The 22,629-nt window shown below is 45.0% G+C and overlaps 1 protein-coding gene and 1 long non-coding RNA gene across 8 annotated transcripts in view; one reads left to right on the top strand and one right to left on the bottom strand.

Annotated features, from left to right (window-relative positions):
* LOC122529781 (A-kinase anchor protein 200-like) overlaps positions 1 to 22,629 on the top strand; it is a 49,403-nt gene that overhangs the window by 16,131 nt on the left and 10,643 nt on the right. For 4 of the 7 annotated variants that reach the window (XM_043656216.1, XM_043656217.1, XM_043656215.1 and 1 more), the window contains 2 exons: positions 2,142 to 2,300; positions 2,755 to 2,871. In XM_043656216.1, coding sequence (XP_043512151.1) covers positions 2,142 to 2,300; positions 2,755 to 2,871 — 276 coding nt within the window. Of the gene's footprint in view, positions 1 to 2,141; positions 2,301 to 2,754; positions 2,872 to 21,687; positions 21,825 to 22,287; positions 22,487 to 22,629 lie in introns of those variants that run through there. The other 3 variants (XM_043656218.1, XM_043656220.1, XM_043656221.1) reach the window with 3 other exon arrangements.
* LOC122529784 lies at positions 2,818 to 5,700 on the bottom strand. Its single transcript, XR_006306854.1, has 3 exons — positions 4,538 to 5,700; positions 4,184 to 4,470; positions 2,818 to 2,927 (listed from the first exon to the last, which is right to left on the bottom strand). It is a non-coding gene; the product is annotated as an uncharacterized LOC122529784 (long non-coding RNA).

Below are 22,629 nucleotides of genomic sequence, written 5' to 3'. Positions count from 1 at the left end.
CGCTCGGGGAAATAACGACTCGTGAAATAGAATAATTCATTACAGCAGTACGGAGAATAACGCGCGCTCCAATTGTTATTTACGAGTAGCGAGAATCGCTGTGACCGATTAAGACGAGGTTTATTAGCCTCTTGTTTGTTTTACATCTGGCCCGTTATTGCATAATAGGCCTCTTATTCTGTTGTTAATTTCAACTCGCGATAATTTTAGCTCGGCGAAAGCCTGATCCCCGTAATCCCAGCGACAAGTTCGCAGGACTCTCAGCCGAGAGTCGGAGAGAACCACTGATCGTTCTCTGTAATCTGAGATTTTCGCGGTTTCATCATGTATACGTCGGGTCCCGACAGCCGCAGCTGTCCCATTCTGATAAGTCTCGCAACTGTTACTGCGAGAGAGCCGTTCGTTTCGCGCTTTTTTCTTCTTTTTTTTGTTTTTGTTCTTTTTTTTCTCTCCCTCTTCTCTCCCGCTCCCATCCCGATCGTGGTTCACCACTACCGATTTTCTTGTCGTTCTTCTCGCACGCGCTGGCGGAAATCGGGGCCTCTCTGTTCGGTGGCTTCGACTCGCGAGAAAATTCGTCCCGTGCGATGGTGATGCAATCGCCGGGCGGTTGCGGTTCTCGCGAGCGTGTGGCCAATGACGAAATTCCACGGGCGAGAAACGTCGCCGCTCCGCTAATTTTCACGAATCTGCCGCGAACACACCTCGTGTTTTTTACACGTAACCGGCAATTTTTCGCGTTTATCTCCGCGTCTGCTTTTTTTTTTTTTTTTTTTTAAATACTGCGTACCGCACTCAGCCTAACTCCCCAGGGCCAGCACATTTTTGGAGCAACAGGGAAACTTTGTACAATGCATATACGCACTTCTTTAATTCACATTGATAAAATATTCTTAAATATTACTATGTATTTTTTATAGTAATATTTAAGAATTTATTATGTGTTTTGAATCTATTATAATTTATTATGTATTTTAGATTTTAACTGTTATTTATTTTATATTAATATCAACACATTGAGGATGGTGTGCTCTGATAAACACATAGCTTTTATTTTCTTGTATTTTTTGAATTATTTAATATACGATTGAAAGGGTTCAAGAGAATGTATAGCATTTCACAAGTGTATTATTTTATTAATAATTAAAATCATTAATTCTTCATTTTAAAGATATTTTGTTAAATAGAATGAAAGTACATCTAGTAACATTTCTTAGTGTGATATATTAGGAAACAGTTTCCCTACTTCTTGAAAAATTATATAACATTATAATATTATAATATAAATTATTATATATAATATACATTATATATAATATTATATAATAAAAATTATATACAAGTCCGCAACGTTGAAACACGAGAATTTTCGTCACCCGTCCGCAACAGTTGAAAACTGAAAGACGCGAATTCGCAATGTGTTAATTTATGCGAAGACTCTCACGAGGTCGACGAAGGAACCTCGATTTATGAATAATAAAACGAATTCGCGCGGCTTTTATCCTGTCACCTAAAAAAAAAAAAAAAAGAATGGCGGTATCCTCTTCTGAATTTACAACGCGTGAACCGAGTATATTCACATATCGACACCCGATGGCGAGTGGAACCGCCCATCGACTCTGTGAATCTTCTACAAGATTCTGCAACGCTGTTGCACCTGCTGCCAGGTACACTCCGGGCCGTGGCGATGCACGGACAGATTTCGCTGGTTTCGAGCACGAATTTGGCGATCGGCCAGATCGGTGACAAGCTGCTTGCGTTCACTTTCGATTCTCTGCAGACTAGAGTCCTTCGAAACACGCTTATTAATCCCTTCTCCCCGAAGAACGCGCGCATGCTCAGAAAGTGTAAGCTCGTGTACGAAGAACGTACATACGCTTGCTCGAATGATGTTTAAAACCTCGAATTGACGGAGCAAAATTTTACAAGCTCTAGTTACGGTAAAGGTAAAATTCATTACAAAATTTAGGCACACAAAATTATTACAAGTATCATCGTTATCGTTCATAGAAATCACGTTTTATTACGTTTTATTAACCATGAAAAGATTTGAAAAAAACATTTAACGATGTTTCGTAATGGCCGAGAATGTCCGTCGATTTTCAACGTTACTCTTCTTTTCTTTTTTCGTTGTTTTCCAGCAGGAAGAGGTAGTAAAGGCCGAGGAAGCGAAGCAAGAATCGGCTGGAGAATCTCCCGCGGAAACGGCGGCGGAGGTCACAACACCGACAGAAGGCACTCCAGCTAGTCCCAACACTGCCACTTCTCCAGAGAACAAGGAAACCAAAAAGAAAGAGAAGGTGAGGTCGATCGTCTTGGAGTACACAGGCAGTTAGAAAAAAGTGTTCACAACTTTTGCAGTAGATAGTATTGCGAAGTACGTGGCAGAAGAGTTCTGGTAGGTCAGAAAATTGACAAGTACCATCTATTGTAGAAGTCTCGAATACTTTTCTTTTCTATCAGCCTGTATAGTAACCGTGATGGACGTATGGACGAAACTCTACTGATTACGTAGGTAAGCAAGGATTAGCTTGTTATTCGAGTGATTGTTCGAAACGTTTCAAGAGAGCCAGACGGATTGATTCGTCGACGAACACGTGCGCGGTTTGTATGTATGTATCTCCCGAACGGATTCTCTCTCTGTGCGTGTGCATGCGTGCGTATGCGCGTGTGCACACAGCTTAGACGAATAAGACACACAGCTGCGCGTAATGAGTTCTTCGATCATTATCGATACCGTTTCCTCGTTCATAGATGAAGAAAAAGTGGTCCTTCAGGTCGATCAGCTTCAGCAAGAAGGACAAGAACAAGCCTGCCCGCGAAGAAGCACCCAAGAATGGAGACGTCACCAAGGAGGAACCTCTCGCCGAGGTGAGTGGAGAATAATCTTGCCTTATCCGATATTTCTGTACTCTCTTCTTGCGTCCCTGTACAATCAGAGCGCGTTGAGAATCGCAACGACTACCGATCCCGTTAATTATATTATCTCGTCTTCTCCGCGAGGGAAGAACACGTTCGGAAAGCGTTATCCAAACTGGGACTTGCCTTCTCCGATCGACAGCTGTCTGTCTCGATAGCGAGGTTACTATAAAAAAAAAAAAAAAAAAAAAAGAGAGAGACTCGAACCACGATACATACTCGATTGTTGCCTCGAGCAGTATTTCGTTGATTCAGCGCACACGTTGCAGTAAAATTTAGCATGACTCTGACCGATCGATCGATTAGTCAGTAGATTTTAGGCGTAGTCGTAGAAATAATGGAAGTCGGTGGAACCAGTGGTGGAACTGGCGTAACACCAGCGGGACACTGCTCGCTCGAGCGTGATTTGTTGTGCTCTCACTTCGATTTCAAGCAATCGGCGTGCAGCGGTATAATCGGGAACGACCATGCGATAACCGTCACGGATCGAAAACTCCGCCGGTGTTTAATTGGCCTCGAGATGTCTAATAAATCTCTCGAGCCTTTCGTGGTTATCAGAGATTTATTTTGCAAAAAAAGAAAAGTGATAAACGGATAGTGGAACGATCGACGTTAATGGAATTAATTGTAATATGCCCAGCCGCGTATCGATTTTTCTACTTGAATATTAATTACGTCAGAATATTACATGGAATAAAATGGTCAAAATGACCAATTGGCAATTTTTATTAGATATTTTATAGATATAAAATTGCGCGTCCTTTGTTGCATAATAAAGATCTTCTTTTTCTTTTACTTTAATGTCTCTGAATGGAAATTTTATCATTTAGTCGTTGATAGTTATAGTGTTTAAAACTATGTCGTGTCGAGTGCATTTGTTGTCGAACAAATACCAATGGCAGATCAGCTGCACTACGATCATGTTAGATTTTCCTAATTTTCTAACTTTTTAATAGAACGATCGCCGAAGAATACAGGCAAAAGAAGAATCTTGGTTACACGTCAAAAACGTCAGACAAAAAAAAAATGTTCGAGTCGTCAGAAAAGTCTAGAGCAGAATCTCCAGTGTTTTATCGTCGATCGAGAGCATTCACTTGCTGCAGTTATCGATCTTCTTCGAACAATACGAATTAACGTGGCGTGTACATTTGACAGGCAGTACGATTCGCGTACGATTTCACGTTTGGATTCACGTTCGAGATTACATCCAGCACTCGGTATCGCGACTCGGTGCTTCGTTATAAATCCATTACAAAATACTTACAAGTAGCGAAGTTGAACCGTCTCGTTTCATCTCGGTCGTGGCTCCTCCGGTTGTCGAGCTAGTCGACGCGTAGGCGAGAACCGTAGCCTCTCGAGACCCCGTCGTAGGGCTAATCTCCTCGTTTCTTTGCCACCTTCTTCATCTTCTGGCCGCGCTGCTCCGTCTTTCGCAGACTACCTTTCTTTTTCTCTGCAACCTCGGCCTCACGATGGAAAGAGTGGGACGGGCGAGAACAGCCGTGACTCATCCTTCTCTCGTTCGTCGTTGACCGCGAGTTTCGTGATAGGCTGCCACGGGAAAACCGGCTTTAGAGTTACTGAATTATATCCCCCTTGCTTATCCGTTTCGCTCTACCTTGTCTGGCCTCTTCGCCGTGTCTACCCTCCTAACAGAACGTGTAATCGTCCCCCCTCGTCTCCGCTGTCCCGGTGACGAAGTAAGTCGTTCTCCTCTCCGCTGGTCCACGTCCTCAACGTTTTCAACGAGCGATCGGTCCCGGATCGAGAAACGACAACGACGTTTCCGATTGGAAACTTTGTGTTCCGATTAACGAGCACTGATACGGTGTGTACCAGATACCTGGTTGGATAACGTTGTAACGCGCGCTCGTCGATGCGCGTTGCGTTTTCTATTTATCAGGCCAGTTTGTAAGACGTCTATTCCACAGGCGGATGATCGATGCTCTTCGTATCAACCTCGTTAGACGTAGCAAGACACGTGTCTCGGTTCACTGAGAGAAGATACACGCGGCGAAGTGAAGCGATATCCTCCTTGAGGCGGTAGCAGCAATAACAGCAATAACAGCAATAACAGCAGCGTAGATATCGCGAGGGCCGCGTTCAACCGCGACTTTCACTCCCTTCGAACAGAGAGTCGGCATTCCGAGTCATTAAGGAACTACAAGTGGTGGTGTGGTGTGTAGCGAGACGTCATTGTACAGCGCGTTATGACACCACCACGAACAACGACTTATTGCTCTTTGCCTTGTTACTCCGTGCTTCATACGCAGCTTCTTCTTCTTCTTCTTCTTCGTGGCATTCACATCTCCTCGTTTCTTTGGATTCCGTTAAAACCGTTGTCGCTCTCCTGGTCTCTCCACGAGAAAGTATTTTATTCGTTGGAAGACCTCGGTCAGCCATAGTAATCGTTGACCTCTTCACCGGCGTGCGACCGAACGCACCGCGTGCATCGCCGCCGCATCGGATTTGCGTGTGTGGATCATTTTTACAGACGAGGACACGACTACGCGCGGTGTGGTCTGGCGTGGCACCACGGTACCACGCCACGGAATGGGAGTGGTTGAGCTTGTATTCTCCAAAGGACCTTCCTACGTGCTCCTCTTTAACCATTTAACCGATGGGGATAACGGTGGAAAATCCTCCTCCAACGCGCAAGACGAGATAACCTGAATTTCGAAGATGACGACGTCATTTGTTCTTTTTCTTCTTTGTTTCTTTTTTCTGTAAATATTTAGTTCAGTTTATCCCCAATTTTGGTTATTTCGCTACACTCTTTCTACTATTCGTTGTGTTCCGGATGGATCCACATGAGACCTAGCACATCTTTTTATTTACATTTTACTAGAATTACATTAAACTAGAAATTCACCTGTTTTTTTTTTCTTGGTACCATGCTGCCACGATATCTTTCGATATATATTCCGATAGTTCTTCCATTTTCATTTCTCGCAAATTGTATCTGTTTATATTTGCTATGGACAAGAGTTAAAATTGGTTTGTGTGCGGCAGAATGCGCTTTCTGGTAAGTTACACCGTCCCCCCAGTTAAAAGGTCAATTGTACTCGATCTTCGCTCACATCTTTCCTTTTTTATATTTTTTACGTTTGCGTGATTGAGAATCGGCGAGCCTAAGTTATCCGCGGCGAAGGAAACGGATAATTATAACGAGTAGAGCCTCGTTCCTGAAGATGCACGAGCATCGGCTCGATTTCCTACGGGAAATGAGACATATCTGTCAGAGAAATCGGTAATGGGGGCTGGACGGGACTGGTCGACGGTCGTCTGCGCTTCTGTCGTTCATTGTACTCGTTACTAACGCGGTTCAATGGCCCAAACTTCCCGGATACGCTTACCTCTACTCTGCGTTATTTGTCGCGAAAAGAGCTACGGTTTCGTTTGTGCGCTTTGTTCGCGCTGCAACGTGCTTACGTATCGGGGACTGCTCGGTAGAGACGACGTTGTCGACTTTATCCACGATAAACCACCTCGATCGAGGATAAGCGGTTGTTGTCGTATCGAACCATCAGACTTACGTCTTTGCTCCTTTCCGACTTCAAGCTCATCCCACTGACGAACAATGAGCCCACGGAGATATTGCTCGTGAATAATGTCGTTCTTTGTGTTAAGTTTATAAATTTAGTATCTTTTATATGAGCAGCGATCTTTAAATTTTAAATTTGAGGCACCAGCAGAAAAAAATGTAGTAAGTTATTTTTAAATTAACTAAATTAAAAATTATAGTAAATTGTTAAATTATTGCATAATGCTGCAATAGTTTGTGATATGTAGTTAAAAACATTTTAAACAGTATTAACTGAGAGTTAAAGGAATCTGTGAATTCTCTAAATGGTTTATACTTGAGGAATGCAAAAAATATGTAAAAATTTCTATGTTGAACACTGAAGAACGTCCGTGTCGTAAACTTAAAAAAAAAGATAAAAAAGCTTAGAAACAACAAAGAGTAAGTTGAGATTGCAGCAAGCAAGAAATTTACTCCTTCGTAAGAATTGAATTTTCTTGTAGCAAGAAAGTGCTGTAAGGATGCAAATTACTTTTCCTATTTTTCTTTTAATTTTAAGTAGCCTTCCTTTAACTTAACTTTCTTTAATTCCCTCCAACTTAACCAGCTACGGCAAAGAAAACTATATATATATATATATATATACACGTATGTACCTAGTACGAGTATGACCGCGACACTCAACGCAGTGGAGGGGATAGCGCTGGCGATCAGCAAAGTAGGGGGGGGCAGGGACCGCCAGTTTGCCACCTCTAGAAAGTGCAAAATGTAATGTACACTTGGAACAAAAGCAGAATTGAAACGAGCTCGATGCAACGACAACTCAAAGAAAGAAGAATCGAGAGTATACGACTGCGAAAACGTCCCATTACTTACGAGTAACCCTAATAAAACAACAATGAATGACACGCGTATTTCTTACGCTCTACCGTTCTTTTCTGTTCTATATCAAGACCAAATGTTAGCATGGTAAATTGCATCGCGAGGGATTCGTTTGTTCGGGCGAAGCTTGTTAAGCTACGGCTCGTGTACTCTTCCCTCGCTATCTCTGTCTCTATCTCTGGTCGCAGTGTCACACAAACGTGATAAAGGCGCGGTCGCTGCGTCAAAAATAACGTAAAAAAATGATTATTTATTATTCGCGCGGGGAATTGTAATTTGCGGGACGACATAAATTCGCGTAATCGGCTCACCTCGGTATATCGTAGCTATTCCGATCTCGCTACGGTTCGCGTTCGCTTCTTCGCAAGCGTTTTATGCGATCGTAAACAAGTTGGTAACGTCTTACGCGTAGGAGGGAACGGTAGATCAGAGGGTAGTAGCGTTTCTATTGCCGCACAGCCGTTTCTGCGTCTCTTTCCTTGCGCGTGTATGTTCGAAACAGTTTTCACTTCCGCGCCAGCTTCTTCGCGACTCGCGTGCTTCCGGATTCGAGGATCGAACGTTTCGATTCTCGTGGTTTATAGTCCTGGTAATTTATAATATATAATTATAAATATATTTATATAATTTATTTGTAGTGTATAAGCTTCAACTCTGCCACTTTCTATTCAAACTGTACGTTCCTTTCATACGACATTTGATTCAGCAAAATGCAGAGAATACAGGGAAAAGAAGAGATGTTCAAAATATTCCTCATTTTGTGCCAGGCGGTGGTAACTTGACCAGTATATTGATCATTATATACTACAACGCTTTCGTATCCAAAAATGTTCCAATTCCAAACACAAAGTGAATATCGAGAAAGAACTGGAAGAACCGGATGGAATGGAATTGTGACGTTTGCCGGTAAGAGATGTGAAACGATACACGCGAGTTGCAGCGCGACACGATGGATAGGAGACGATTCAGAGATACGCGATCGAGTAGAAAATCTCCTCAGTGTCTGAGGGAGAGAAGCAGCGAGGGAGGTGAGAAGTGGTTCTCGCGGATGATGCGAAGATCGTGGCTGGCGAGAGGGACAGCGAAGAGAGGAGAGCTAGGAGGATCTCGGAGGAGTTCGAGAGTCTTTCTGTCTGCCCGTCCGTGTCCCTTCCCTTCCCAACCTACGGTTTCGCACCTACGTGAATGTCACATTGTTTCCAAGCATCCACCCTCGTGCGAAGCGCAGCAAGAGAGAGGAGAGAGAGACTGCTACGGGAAGGGAAGGGAAGGGGTGTGGTCGCTCGCGCGACTCTGCGTTCTTTGTTCCCCTTTGCTCCGTTTCTATCTCTTTCGAATTTATTCGCCGACCAGCGAACGACGGAGAACGTTTCGTATACATCCCTGATGGCTGTGCGACTTTTGTTGCAAAGAGTTGCAAAGTCTGCAGGAAGAGGCAGAATGAGAAGGGGATGTGTGTGTGTGTGTGTGTGTGTGTGTGTGTGTGTGTGTGTGTGTGTGTGTGCAGTTGGCACGCGCGCAGTGATATTAATTAACACGACATGGTAGTAGCCGAGAGTAGGGTGGATAACTGGGTGGTCGACCGCCAGTGGGTGTGGGTGTAACAGCCCTGAAGACAGAGGAGGAGGAGGAGGAGGTTGGTCTCGTCGCGGCGTCGGTGGTTTTCGCGTCGCGTGACTCGTGATCCGTGGATCAAAAAAAAGAAAAACACCTGCGTGCAGAGGTTAAGGACAGGTTACGCGAAGAGAAAGACACAGGTATCGAGCCAAGGTGCGAGGAAAACAACTTTTACCGTTTTACCTTCTTTGCTCCAACGGTATTTCACGGTCACCTTCGGCAAAAACAGTCGACTTTCATTTTTCCAAGAAGCATCGATCTCCGTCGATGCGAAAATTATTAACACCACCGACGTGTTGATCGTCGAACGATGGACTCGAACAGACGCGCGAGTATCGCGAACAAGTATTATTTAGACCGGAATCGTTGGAGAAAAAGGGGGGGAACGAATTTGCTCGAGGTAAAGAGCTCGCGCTCGTAACAGTGTGCCGAGATGGTACAAATTTATGTGACAACTGACGAGATACAGCCGGAGTTCTCGCGGCCTTAAACCATGTCGCAGACGCGGTTGCAACGTGCACATGCAACGGTACATGCACGATGCAGTTGCGTCGATGTGCCGGGAATACGCAGGCGGGCGCAACAGTGGCTAAAAAGATCCGGGCGGACGGTTAAAAACCGGTTTCATTCGCCGCGGAAGGCGTCTCGGTAGTTTCTACGGGCTTCGATTTCATTCCTAATGGCCCCGATGAAATTCATCCTACGATCGTTCGGCGCTCGCGTATCTCTCTCCTCTGCGCCATTGCGTGCAACGTTCACCGCGAATTTTTCCATCGCGTTCGCGCTGGATGGACGTCGGTTATAAATTCCCTTCTATCTACCATTTGTCGAGAGCGGGCGTATCTCGTCGCATTGTCTTCGAGACGGAGACGCCACCGCGTCTTCCGTCTAAAACAGCCGCCAGTGGCAAGTTGTCTAATTTTGTCAATCAACGTCGAGAAAACAACAGCCGAGGCATTGATCGAGCGATCCGGCGCGAATTGGAGGAGCGAGAATATGTTGCGAGCCAGTTCGTATAACCGTTTTGAAGTTGATTGCGTCTACAAAAAGATTTGCAAGAAACTCGCAACATTACCAGAGAAGAAAAATAAATCTTCTGTGCAATGAATGTTCGGCAAATACTCGAATCGTTGGCTTAAAGCGATCTTAATCGCAGCTTGCGCGTAAAAAAATCGTCAATTAAAACCTTTGAGTTACAATATAGATTTCCACTTGAAACAAAAGGCAAATGAAATATGCGTTTGAATTTTCAAATTTCAATCCCTTATACTGTTGATTAACAAATAGAAATTACGTTCTCTCTTTAAACAAGTAACACGTGTGCAAAAATATCTCCTGAACGATTTTTCGATTTAAAGAGCAATGTATTAAAAAACATACTTCTATTATTACAATCTTCTACAATCTTCTATTATTAGAAAATAATTATTATTTCAAGTGTTGCTTCTTTCCAAACCATTCAGACTTTGTAGAAAACATTTTTTTTTGATATAATTTATCGCTCAGAAAGTATCTCAGCTTTTTGTGCGACTCACCCGGTATAATGCTATTTTCGATGCTTCGCATTAAACAGGTTAGACGTAACACGTTGTGATAAATCACGTTTACCAAAGACTGAGAAGAAAATCGTAAGGGGTTAATGAGATCTCTCACGTCTCTCAGGAGAGACAAAAAGACGAGGTAGTACAGTGTAGGGAAATTTCGTTGGAAAGCTCAATTCCCGACGAATGCGACAAATTCGTTCCTCTTGTTCGACGATGCGTCTCTCGAATGACGTGGGAATTCGGCAGGTGCCCTCCTTCCCTTTCCCCTATGAAAATCGAATATCTGTCTCCTTCGGTTGGCGCGCGTCCCTCGAAAAGCCACTTTCATTCGCCACGATGAAAACTCTGCCGGCTGTCGTTCTCTTTTTTCTTTTTCTTTTTTTTTTTTTCTTTTCCTTTGCCGCGTCGTGTCTGTCTTGTCCCGTCGTCTTCTTCGATCAACTCTCGGCCTCTTCCTGTTCCGTTCTTCGTTCCGCGCGTACGCGAAACTGAGAGAGACAGAGGACGAACGTTCCGTTCCTAGTGCCAATCGCATTTTGCCTCGCGACATGCGTCCATCCACTCGCGTTAGCTCGAGCACAATGCGACAGATGGAACGCGAATAAAAAGCACGAAACCTGCGAGAGAGACGAGAGAACTTCGGCGCGCAGAGAAGAGAAGAGAGAGGAGAGAAGCGTGTGCTAGCCGTGTTTCGCGAGCTTCCTTTCGAGGTTCGATGACCGTCGTACAAACACACTCGGCTCGGTCGATACCGCCGGCGGTATCGAGGATTTTTCCGTTCCCACCGATTGGAAATGCAACGAGAGCGAACGCACGTTCGACGACCACCACGGCCACCCGTCGATCGTTAGTCGATCGGCCGGTCTCGAACGTCTCGCCCGGGGAAATCGAGAAGGAAAGTCGCTCGTGTTCCAACGAGAACTTTTAATCTTCTTACGCGTGGATTACGCGGCCGAGCAAGAGGGAGGGAAGAGAGACTTTTCCCTCTATTCGGCGTGAACTCGCGAGAGAGAAGAGTAGCAACGAAACTCCACGCTCCGAGCGAATAAATCGGCGACGATCTCGCGCGTGCACGACGACGACGCCTTGTCATCCTTCGTTTAACGAGTCGGGAAAGATGGAAAGTTAACGAGGCGAATGGGTAACTCGTAACGATCCTCCTCCGACCGTAACCGACGGTCCGTACGTCTGCTGTCTTCGATTGAAATTCAGTTTCGAAAATCTGCAGCCAAAGAACCGGGAGATGGGGAATGGTTTTCGTCTCGTCAATTCAACGACTACAAAAGCAGTCTTCGAGCGGGTTCAAAGGGTTAATTTTCGTTCTCCCCCCCATCGTTTGAGCTCGGCTGGAATCCCTTCGGATTTTCTTACCTGAACTTTGGGAAAGGCTGACTCGTGTCGGCGCATTCGCTTAGTTAAACATCGCTCGGACGTGCGATCTCGTCTCGAGAGGAAGGAAACATCTTCTTCTTCTAGTTTCGAAAGCCTAATGCAGCGTCTTTTCGTCTATCTCCTCTGTATTTCTCATTGTTTCAATTCAGGGATTCATGCGTCTTTGAGACGTGGTGCGTCGAGACGTTAAATCTCAGCGGGATGTTTAACCTCGTGTATTTAGATTGTTCGTGTTCGGTGAGCCTGTCGTTCCTGCCTATTTCGCGTGACGTCTTATTCCGCCGGCAGGGGAAAGGGAAAACAATGCGCAATTACAAACTAATCAACCTCCGGGGCAGATCGCTGGCAAGCGGCCAGAACTGTTGAACGCTCTCTCGTCTTGAACGTGTGTCTAGCCTAGCAGCCATCGGGAGGATACTCCGATTGTCTCTTTAAACGGATTACTCGAAAAAGTCTGTTGCCCGTCGTCGGCGTCGTCGTCGTGTCGTCTTCTTCTTCGTTTTATCGGTATCGATTCTCGCGGACTTTCCCGATCGCGGAACAACGAATCTCTTGCACCGAAAATCGCTTCTCCACGCGCGACGAATTAAGTTGTAAATTATTGTTTTGCCTTATTTATATATAGTTTTATCTTATTTGTTTATTTATAAATAGACAATTTATGGATTTAAATTGTGTAATATTTGAAAAGTCGAACTCCTCCGTTCAAAATTTATTTCAATTCAACCCAATCGAAGTTGCAATCATTCTTCTCTGCAAGATCTATAAAAAAGAAAAAAAGAAAAAAAAATACCACGCTGTTATCCGTAGTAGTATTATTAAAGCTCAAACAACAGTTTCTTTGGCCGAAGTTTAATCCAAGTTTAATTAGAAATTAAAGTTTCGTGAAACTTAATAATCCTCCCAAACTAAATATTAATTTTAAAGATCTACAGTATCGAGTATAAATGTAAATTAATATGAAATTCTGTCTTATCGTTCCACAGACTTTAAATTTTAACAATATTGATTTTAAATTCGCAAATTACATTGTAATACGGAAATATAGGAAAACGAGAGTCGAAAGAACTGTAGAAAAAAAGAAAAACCGTAGAAAAGTAGGAGAAACCTAGGAGGATGAAAAAGGAATTCATCCTTGTTGTTTTCGATGAATCAGATTTTACGGCACGTTTCGAAGGTCGATGGTTTGCAGGTGGTACGGATATTGCGCCGCGTGCAATATATTCGAAGTCACTTAATCGATCGAGCGGAGGAAAGAGTGTTTAAGCCCGATATGGTGACGTTCTTTGTCTGTAATCTGGAGGCTAAGTCTGTCGCGCAAATATTGACACACGCAGTTTTCTTCTTGTGTTCGTGGAGCGATCGATAACGATTCGCCGAATGCTCTTCGTCGTGGAATAGTCTTCACGAGACAGAGTTACGGATGATTTCGTCGGTATTCTCATGTTTTATTGACCGATTGAGAACGACGCGTTATTGAATAAGCAATCGTTCCCCATTAATTTCCAGGGAATCGATGTCGGAAGAGAGGCGAACGATACGCCTGAAAATTTTCAGCTTTCTTACGATTAAGACTTGAACACTCCGCTCGTTTTGTTCGTCTACTGCGAAATGGAGCACTTTCTTGCCGAAAGGTCATAATAATGCAAAAGGAACGATCGAAGGCAGCTGGCGGAGCGAGCAGAGGCTTGTTGGCTCCACCGAAGGTAATCAAGTACTTCCCCCGGCGAGAAAGAAACTGAAAGAAAGAGAGAAATTGGCGAGGCCAGCGCGTGGTGGCCGTGCAGGCCGGAAAACTCATATTTTTTATGAAAGAGCGCGGCATATTTTTCCCCTCTCGCGTCCACTTCAATTTACCCGGTAACACGCCCGTGAACGAGAAGAAACGAGGAAACAAACGGCCGAAGGCACACACCAGGGCAGGGAATTAATTTCCTAAATGCGAACGCCGGATACAGGGTTGTTTCGCGATTACCGGGTGGGTACGCGGGCTCGGTATTCGAATTGCGCGCCCTGTCTCTGTCTCTTCTTTCGTCTCATCGAGTGTGTCACCGATCCGTTGCCGAAGTGTGCCGGTTGAAAGACCTCAGCCTCGTTATCGCTTGACGTCATCGAGATGCCATTTTATTAAAAAATACGAGCGACGAAAACACGTCCTTTTCGTCGTCAATTTTCCCACTCGTTTATTTATGAACCGCGGCATATCGGGGCCTGTGACACACTTCTACGACGAATTAAAGCACGAATCGAACGAAGACGCGATAAAAACGAATTCTAAATATACCGGGACCACCACCGAGCGACAAGAATCTGCGAAATCATCGTCGGGCTTCGCCTCGCGATTCACGCGTTTGTTTGCGTTCGCCTCTTTCACAGTGTCTTTCGACGATCGAAAGCGAGGAGATTTCGATATAACACGCGTGTATCGAAGAGACGGCCGAGGACACACGGCGACTTGTTGCCACGGATCGTTCGCGGAGGGGTTCAAAGTCCTGGTGGAAACGCGATCGATCTTCTCTCTTTGCGCGGGCAAACCGCGTTTGCTTGTAGCAGTCCGAATTTGTGGAATTGCCGCTCTCTCTCTCTCTCTGTCTCTCCATCGTCGCGCGGACAAATCCGCGGATCGATCCATCCGGTGAATCGCGATCGGAAATTCGAATCGCGTGGAATTTGTACGAGTTGCTGGCAGGCCGGTCGGCCGGCCGGCCCGGTGTGCTCCTCTCCGCCCCCTTCGGATTTGGGCGTCGTCGTCGTCGTCGTCTAGTATCGAGCGTCCCGACGCCGGGACGCGCGGAGCTGTTGCCATGCCGACCGACGGGGCTACCAGGGCTTTTCGCATTCAGCAGGCTTGCGCCGGCAAAAGACTCGTGACGCTCTCGCACACGAACAAGAAACTTTCGCCGCGTCCGGGTAATCGCCACTTCAATTAGAATTAATTACGCCTTATTTAAGTTTCATACAGGCCCGCCCACCCCTCTATTCACGTTCACTCTTTCGACTCTGTCCTCCTCTCTTTCTCTCTCTCTCTTTCTCTTTCTCTTTTTTTTTTTTTTTTTGCAAATAGAAAGAACGAAAATCTCGTGCTTCGCTTCGTTTTTCTAACGATTTTGTTTCGTCGAAATTTGCAATCTCGCGTGTTCGTTCGTGCATGGAAATTACGAAACGTCTTGTACAATTGAAAGAGGATGAAGGAAAGTGCGTAGTCGGATTTTCGGAGAGCCTAGTGAGAGGCCGATAGGATTTTGGGCCGATAAGAGAAAGCCTCGGCGAAAGCGCGTGTTTTATTGATAGCGGAATTCCGGTTGATCCTCGAGGGCGGAAATCTAGCTGGCAGGATAAAAGGGAAGAAAGTGGTTGCCCTGCCGACTTTTCATGCTTTGCCTACGACGCACCAACCGCACTTGTAACTTAGTTTTGTTTTGAACGTCAACGCTTTTACGACGGGCGTCACACGCACGTACTTAACATTGATTAGTTAAGAAAAGCATTAATACAAATAAATAAATGAAAATATTTATTGACGCAAGAACCGTCTCGAGATATTCTGTCGCACAGGTCACTGTAATTTAAATGATAATGATATAAATATATAGCTTTATAGAATTATGTTTCTGTGCAAACAGAAATTCATATTGATTCTGCCTTTTTAAATCTGAAATCACAACCATATTGACAGGGTTCGATCGAGTACAGCGTTGAAATAATAAAATTTCATATAGTTATTTATAGAACCTCTATAACGATAGTTTCAATAAATAATACAGGCAGCTTCAATAAATAATACTGTCGTTTCAAATATCCTGGTGGAAGAGTGTGACGACGTGTACGTGCGACTGTTTCATGTGTAGAATATATATATATATATATAGGGTGTCCCAATACTGAAGTTACAACCAGAGGGAATAGTAATTTACCGTGACAAAATAAATCGAAAATAAAGAGTAATATTTCATTATTTTACTTTAAATATTTTTCTATTCTATCGTTTTCGAGAAAATCTGGTTCGAAAATTGACCAAATTTAAACTCGAACTTCGCTGATCCTGATTTGTATAGGACTAAATCGGTTACTCTATCTGTGAAAATAAGTGAAAAATGTGGAACAAGTTTAGGACCTTGTTTTCAAGAGAACTTGAATATGATATTAGTCATGATTTTAGTAAGACAGAATTTAGTTAAAAGTCGCCTTAGTATTTATCACTTGATAAATTTTCAGATCGAATCCTCGATCGTCTTGTGAGAAAAAGCCTTAAATGAAAAAATCTTATTTTTTATAACTAAGAATTATCCTTATTATTATATTACAAGATACACAATATTCTGAGAATTGTTCTTATTATTATTCTAAATTTTTTCTCCGCACGATGTCATTTTTTTCAATACTGGAACACACTGTGTGTAAATGATTCAACGTTGTTTGTCGATCGTGTGTCGTTGATCGTGGTAAGCGACGAGGCTTTCGTTAAAAAGTCCACTTTTTAATTAAGATCGGACGTGCCAAATGGCATCGTGTGATTTCCCAAGTGGAATTTCCCGTCTGCGGTCGTTGGCTGTCGGGCCTCGAAACCACACGATGCGACAGCACACTTTGCAACGAGAAGACACTCGATAACGAGTTTTTCCATCCATTATCCTGGCGCCCTTTTTATTTCCATCGCGGCTGCCTTTTTTCCTTTTTTTCTTTTTCTTCTCTCCTTTCACTGCCCGACTTGTGAATGAACGTAGCATTCCACGCTTTGCGTGGGAAATGATTTCTTGCTTCGAGGCGTCGCAACTCGAGTATAAGCGAGGCAAATATAACATACGGCAAATGACACGATGATTCTACGAAGCGCGTCCTTGATCGCGATCGAGACTCATCGGTGCGACTTTTCTAATTTTTACTCCCCTCAAAGGTCGTGCGAAATTAAGCTGAAGCCGCGTCATTAATATTTTCTACTCAGCAAAACGTACGAGCCACTTTCGTGCTCGAAAATTCTTTGCATAGTGCTTTCCTCGCTGTCTCGCCCGTGTTCGAGATCGTTCGAGTTCCTCAGTTTTCCACCTCGAGCTTGAATAATTTCGAGCTAGCTGGGTGGCAGCAAGAAAATTGTGTTCCGCCAACGTGAGAAATATCCCGAAACGCGTTCGCATTCGCGTGGTAAAACGATTTCCCGCGAACCTCTCGCGGTTGTAAATCATATTCTCGAGCGCGCGATGGAAATTCTCTTTCGAGGCGTCTTCTCTTTGCCGAGAACATTTTACATCGTTGTTGAAACGCGGCGGACAAAACGTGTTTTCTCTCCCCGCGTCGCGTTCACATTTCGTTTCATCGTCAACGACCAGCAGCGACAATCGCGAAAACAGCTTACGATGACCGCGTCCGCGCTGAAAAGAAGGAACGGTAATCGGTTTAGCGCGTAGTCGAGCGGATCGAATTCTCACTTATAGTTCGTATTATAGTCGGTGGCCGCGCGATTCGGGTTGAGAGGGAGGGAGGGCGTGCAACACCCTTCTTCGGACGGATCGAGCCAGCCAGAGGCAACGCCCTCGGGGGGGAGAAAGTCAAGCGACGCGAGTAGATGTTTAAACATTTATCGGAGGTCGAGTAGTTGCCGCGGTATCATCGAGAGATTCGCCAACCCGCGCATAGCAACGTGCCTCTCAATTATGCAGCGCCCACGACATTTCCGGGAAGCTGCCTGTGACTGAGATTCCGTTGCGCCGCCGGATCGATCCGATCCGATCTGATCCGATTCCGTCGATCGATCGATCGCCCCAATCGGTGTTTGTCTCGAGATGAAGTATTTTTCGTCTGGCTCGTCTCCGACGTCACACCGGCGACTGGTATCGCGCGCCAAGTCTGAATGAAAGTAACGCGGAATGCAAACGAGAAAGGAAGTTATCTTTGGACGATCGATGATTATCGTCGGGGGGCCACTCCCCGTGCCTGTTCGCCTCCCTGCCTTTCGTGCGGCTGAATCTGCGTATACGAATGATAAAATCGATACACTCACCCGTCTCTCTCTCTCTCTCTTTCTCTCTCTCTGCGTACCACCCTCCTTGTGTTGCGTTTCGCGACCCTCTTCAAAGAGGACCCCCGGACGAGAGGGTGAATACACGAGAGTGCGTGCGTGAGTCTCGGAGCGTGTCGCCGACGCTGTCGCCGCCTCCGTCGACGTCGTTTTCGTTCCTGTTGCACGAAGCAACGAGGCTTCCCTCCCCGGGGGGGGGGGGGGGGGGTTTCGAGCGAGCCACCGAGCTTTGAAAAAACAGATTCTACGATCCGATTCCAGCCGTTGTTCTGACGAGATTCGAGTAAACTAGCCGCGCCGCACTTGTTTACCGCACTCTTTGCGGCACTCGGCGGCTCTTTACGGCTGTTGGCAGCGCGCGTGCGCTCCTCTCGACGGAGTTACGAATATTTTTTTCGCGCCTCTTCGAGCAACGCACGTACCAATCGAAACGATTCCCTTTTGTTTCCTGACTATGTTTGAACAGTGATGAAAATTAGACTTACAAGTCGCGAAAAATAAGTGGAAATAAAAGAAAAACACGTCTCAGTGCGCCGCGGTAATCACCGACAAGATAAATCCAATAAACATGATTATATATATACTTCAACCAGTCTGTCGCAAATAATATTACAACGTAATACCAATCGCATAATTCGCGTTGTCGTTTTGGGCAAGACTTGGGCGTGTAAAATCAGCGATTGGCGTTCGACGCGTGTTTTTTTTTTTTTTTAATATCGGCGAACGATGACAAATAAGGGTTGAAGAGCGGAGCAACGAGAAATACGGAAAATGTCGATTTCGAAGGCTACGCCGGACAATTAACGATTTATAGCCTGATAACGTTCGCGGAACCGACGTATTTGTCGCCCCGGTGTCGTTGCACTTCCCTCTGAACTGAATTTACCGCTCTGTTTGACAAAAACGAACAATCGCGTGCTATTTGCTTCGGAGACCCGTTATATTTCGCCGTCTGGTCGGAGGTGTGACGTTTAGAATGCACATAAAGGAAGCGTTCTCCGGTCGTTTCGAAACGAGGCGTTGTCTCGAGGAAAGAGTTCGAGCTCAATTAGCACCGGTATTTTCCATCGTTAACGCCAATTGATACGTCGGTCGTAAACGGGAGCTCAGTTTCCACCCTTGGCGAGAGAGAGGACGTCTCTCCATCTGTGCGCGCGAGTTCGGTTGAATCACCTCGTTCGGATCTCTCTCGGTTGGTAATCCACCTTCCTTCTCGTCTGGCGCAAGAATAATTCTGGTGGCAAGTTCGCTGTCGATGCTGCCGCCAACGATTAACCATAGAACCTCGAGTTAAAACGCTCGAACGCCGCCGCGAGCTTTCTCCAAAGTTACGTTTAATCAGAAATTTACGCACGCATCGAAATGAATAGTTATCGCAGTCTCGATCTTATCGCAGTCTCGATCTTATCGCAGTCACGATCTAGAGCTAGACTTGAATCTAGGTGAGGCGATACGATTCGCAGCATGGGATCAGAGCCGCGCGAGTAAAATGTATCTGAACGTTTTGTGAATATGTGAAGAGCACAACCAAACGTTTAATGATGAGAGAAATTGTCGATACTTTTGAACTGTTGTAACTAGACTGCGGACTTTTCCCGCAAAGTCATACTTTTGGAAATACAATTAAAAAAAATCGTAGAAACCTGGGTAGAAAATTGTTTCTGGTGTCAAGTATCATGAGAAGCACCGGTGCTTCGGATATTTTATATATATGCTTTTTCGTATTAGATGCATTCTGTGCGGTTCGGTGTTTTTAAATTTCCCATAAATGCAGAAAAATCCGTGGTCATTACTTTGCAAAAGAAACGCATACGACAAAATCTACTCGGTCTCATTTTAAAGCGTCTACCTTGACCTATTCCAAAAATGATTTTACATCATGTAGCATAAAGACATTGAAATTTTTTTCATTACTCAATACATCATAATCTCGAAAATTGAAATTGATAATGACTCCTTGAATCTTTCTACATAATTCCTTTTTTTGCCATTTTATTGAACTTTGAATATTAGACTTAGACGACGAAATATTAAAATTTCCTGAATTTTTGTCCTTTAACCCTAATGCTCAAAGTTCGATAAAATGACGAAAACAAAAATCGTACAGCAAATTTTATAAAGTTTTTAAGACCACGATGGATTTAATCGTTTTACATACGCGTGGAGTTTTACAATTTTTTCTTTTTGAGGAAAAAAAAAAAGACACTTCCATTTGCTACGCATGATATGAAAATAATTTTCTCGAGGAAAGAAACGATTTCAGGACGATCAAAGCAGAAGATTTACGCTTTAAAAATCGAGACCAAACAGATCATATGCATGATCTTCATTTTTACAAAGTTGCAACAGTTCAAAGTCGATAATTGTTTTTTTAAATTGATTGCGATATAAAATCGATGACCCAGGAAAACAGTTTGTGTCTACCAGAATAGACTAGTAATTATCTAATAAAACACGCTGGTAAGTTCTTTTTGGGGGAGAAAGGTGAAATATCTTTCAAAACACTACTATGCAAACGCTTCATGAAATATTATGTGCGTTGGAAACTGCACGTGCGTGTTCAAGTTTTTGCTCGTCGCTGTAATTCGGGCTCGAAAAGCCAATTGACTCACTGCATGACGAACGCGGTCTAAAGGTCATACGCGCAGCATTAGAAATTTGGAACCGGCTCAAAAATTTTTCCGGCTCTATTCACGCCGAATAACCTCTTGTACTCAGTACGCGGCGCCGTGGCGTCCCTTCTGTCTTGTTAACACCGGCCTTTCTCGTCTCCATTCGCTTCTCTTTTCCTCTCCTCTCCTCTCCTCTCCTCTCCTCTCTCCCTGGCTCCTTTCTCTTTCGATCGTCTAAGAATAGAAATGCGCGGTGGTTTTGCGGCGGTGAATTTTTGCTTCCTGCCAGACGCGTTGCTGATTTCTCGTCACGCGTTCCCATCCCCGACGAATCGAACCGAGATCTCTCCGACTCTTGCCTCCTCGTTAAGCCCGCATTTTCTTTCGTTGCTCTCGCCGCTCTCTACAAATCGGCTGCTTCTTCTTTCTTTCTCGCCGCTTTTCTTCTTTCGCCCAGGCGAAACGTGCAACGACGAGGAGAGAGGATTGTCGAAAGTACAAAGCGTGACTGCTGCCTCTCCCCCCTGTCCATAATCCGCTCACTTTTCTCCCTCCCCTCTTTCGCTTTCTCTCTTTCTCTTTCTCTTTCCGGCTCTCTTCGTTCCTGCTTCCACGCAGTTCACGCCTTTCTTTCTCTCTTTCTCTCTTTCGCGTGGGTGGTGCATGACGGGTTTCCCTTTCCCTTCTGTTGTTCATTGTAATTCTTTCGTTCCTGCTCCTTCTTTCTGCCTGTCAGCGGGAAGAGAAGCAGGTAGAGGGCTTATGCACGTACGTGGGTCAACTTTTCTCTTCTGTCACCATTCTGCGAGGAATTTTCACGAGGTGTATTTCAACTGGGATAAACTCGGCCTCTGTTCATTTGGCTCCTCTGCCTCTTTAAACGCGCCGTGGTTACACACGGGCGTCTCGTCGATTCAAGAAAAGAAAAAAAAAAAAAAGAAAAAAGAAACGTGCCGTTTCGTTCCGGCCTTTGGTGGAAATTTCTCGTTTCGCTCGTTTAGATCCGCGAGTGAATCAGACGGTCGCTGCGCTCCTGTTCTCCCTTAGCCCAGCTAAATCTTTTCCCTCTTCTCTTCTCGTCTTGCGTCCACGTGTGTATCAGTAACACTCCTCTCTTCTCTCTCACCAAGACGTGGGACGATCCTCCGTTGGACTCTCTATATAAACCACCGGGAACTCGCTGGCTGGCCCGAGTATAGTTCGCCAACGGCGAACAGTTCGCACCGATCTCGACTCTGTTGGCTCTCGCCGGTGACTGTGCGTGCGCGTGCGTGTATCACACACACACATACACACACACACACACACACACACACGAAGAGGTAGCTTCGCGACGCTGCTTTTCGCGAACGACCAAGATATTATTCCCGTTCTCGAGCGTTTCTCCAAGTAAACTCGGGACCTCGATTCCTCGAAGCTGACTTTGAACTGAGCCTCACCGTTTCGTGAGAGAGCACGATCCGCGATTTCATACCTGACGAGACGGTTATTGTCGGATCGAATGATACTTTTTCCTCTTTTTTCCTTTTTTTTTTCTTTTTGCGATGTGTCGGTTGTGAGTCTGGCTGTGCGTGTCTATTAATAGACGATTGCAAAGCAGCCTGTAACGTGGAGCGTTTCGGTAGTTTCCTATATATACAGGCCGAAATAGGTACTGCGTCTAATCTCACGATCGAACCGCAACGCATCGCAACGCAACGGTTCTAGAAGCTTCGACAAACGCGTCTTGGTCGTTCCGCGAGACTGTCGATCGTCGATTCGTTACCACCTACGTGATTTTTCAAGGTCTCTCTCTCTGGCTGTGACGAGTGCTGGAATTTTCGCGAACATGGAGTCTATCGCGAAGGCGGGGCGAAGTGTGGGCAGTGGTGTATATCGAGTGGCAGGTGCTTTCGCACGAGGAGCCAGACGAGTTTTGTCGTACGTGCCGCTGTTGGGCGTCGCTGCGGTCCCACCGGAAGTCGAGGAGACTGAGTCTTCCGCGGTACGACACCCTAGCAGAAGAAAACTAGTGTTTCGATCTTCAATGTGCAAAGAGAAAGAAAACGAGAGAAAGAGAGAGAGAGAGAGAGAGAGAGAGAGAGAGAGAGAGAGAGAGAGAGAGAGAGAGAGAGAGAGAGAGAGAGA

Source organism: Frieseomelitta varia, unplaced genomic scaffold (genome assembly GCF_011392965.1).
Source record: "Frieseomelitta varia isolate USP_RPSP 00005682 unplaced genomic scaffold, Fvar_1.2 scaffold_308, whole genome shotgun sequence".
Classification (NCBI taxonomy): domain Eukaryota; kingdom Metazoa; phylum Arthropoda; class Insecta; order Hymenoptera; family Apidae; genus Frieseomelitta; species Frieseomelitta varia.
The sequence above is the reverse complement of the archived record's forward strand: the minus strand, read 5'-3'. Positions and strand labels throughout refer to the sequence as shown.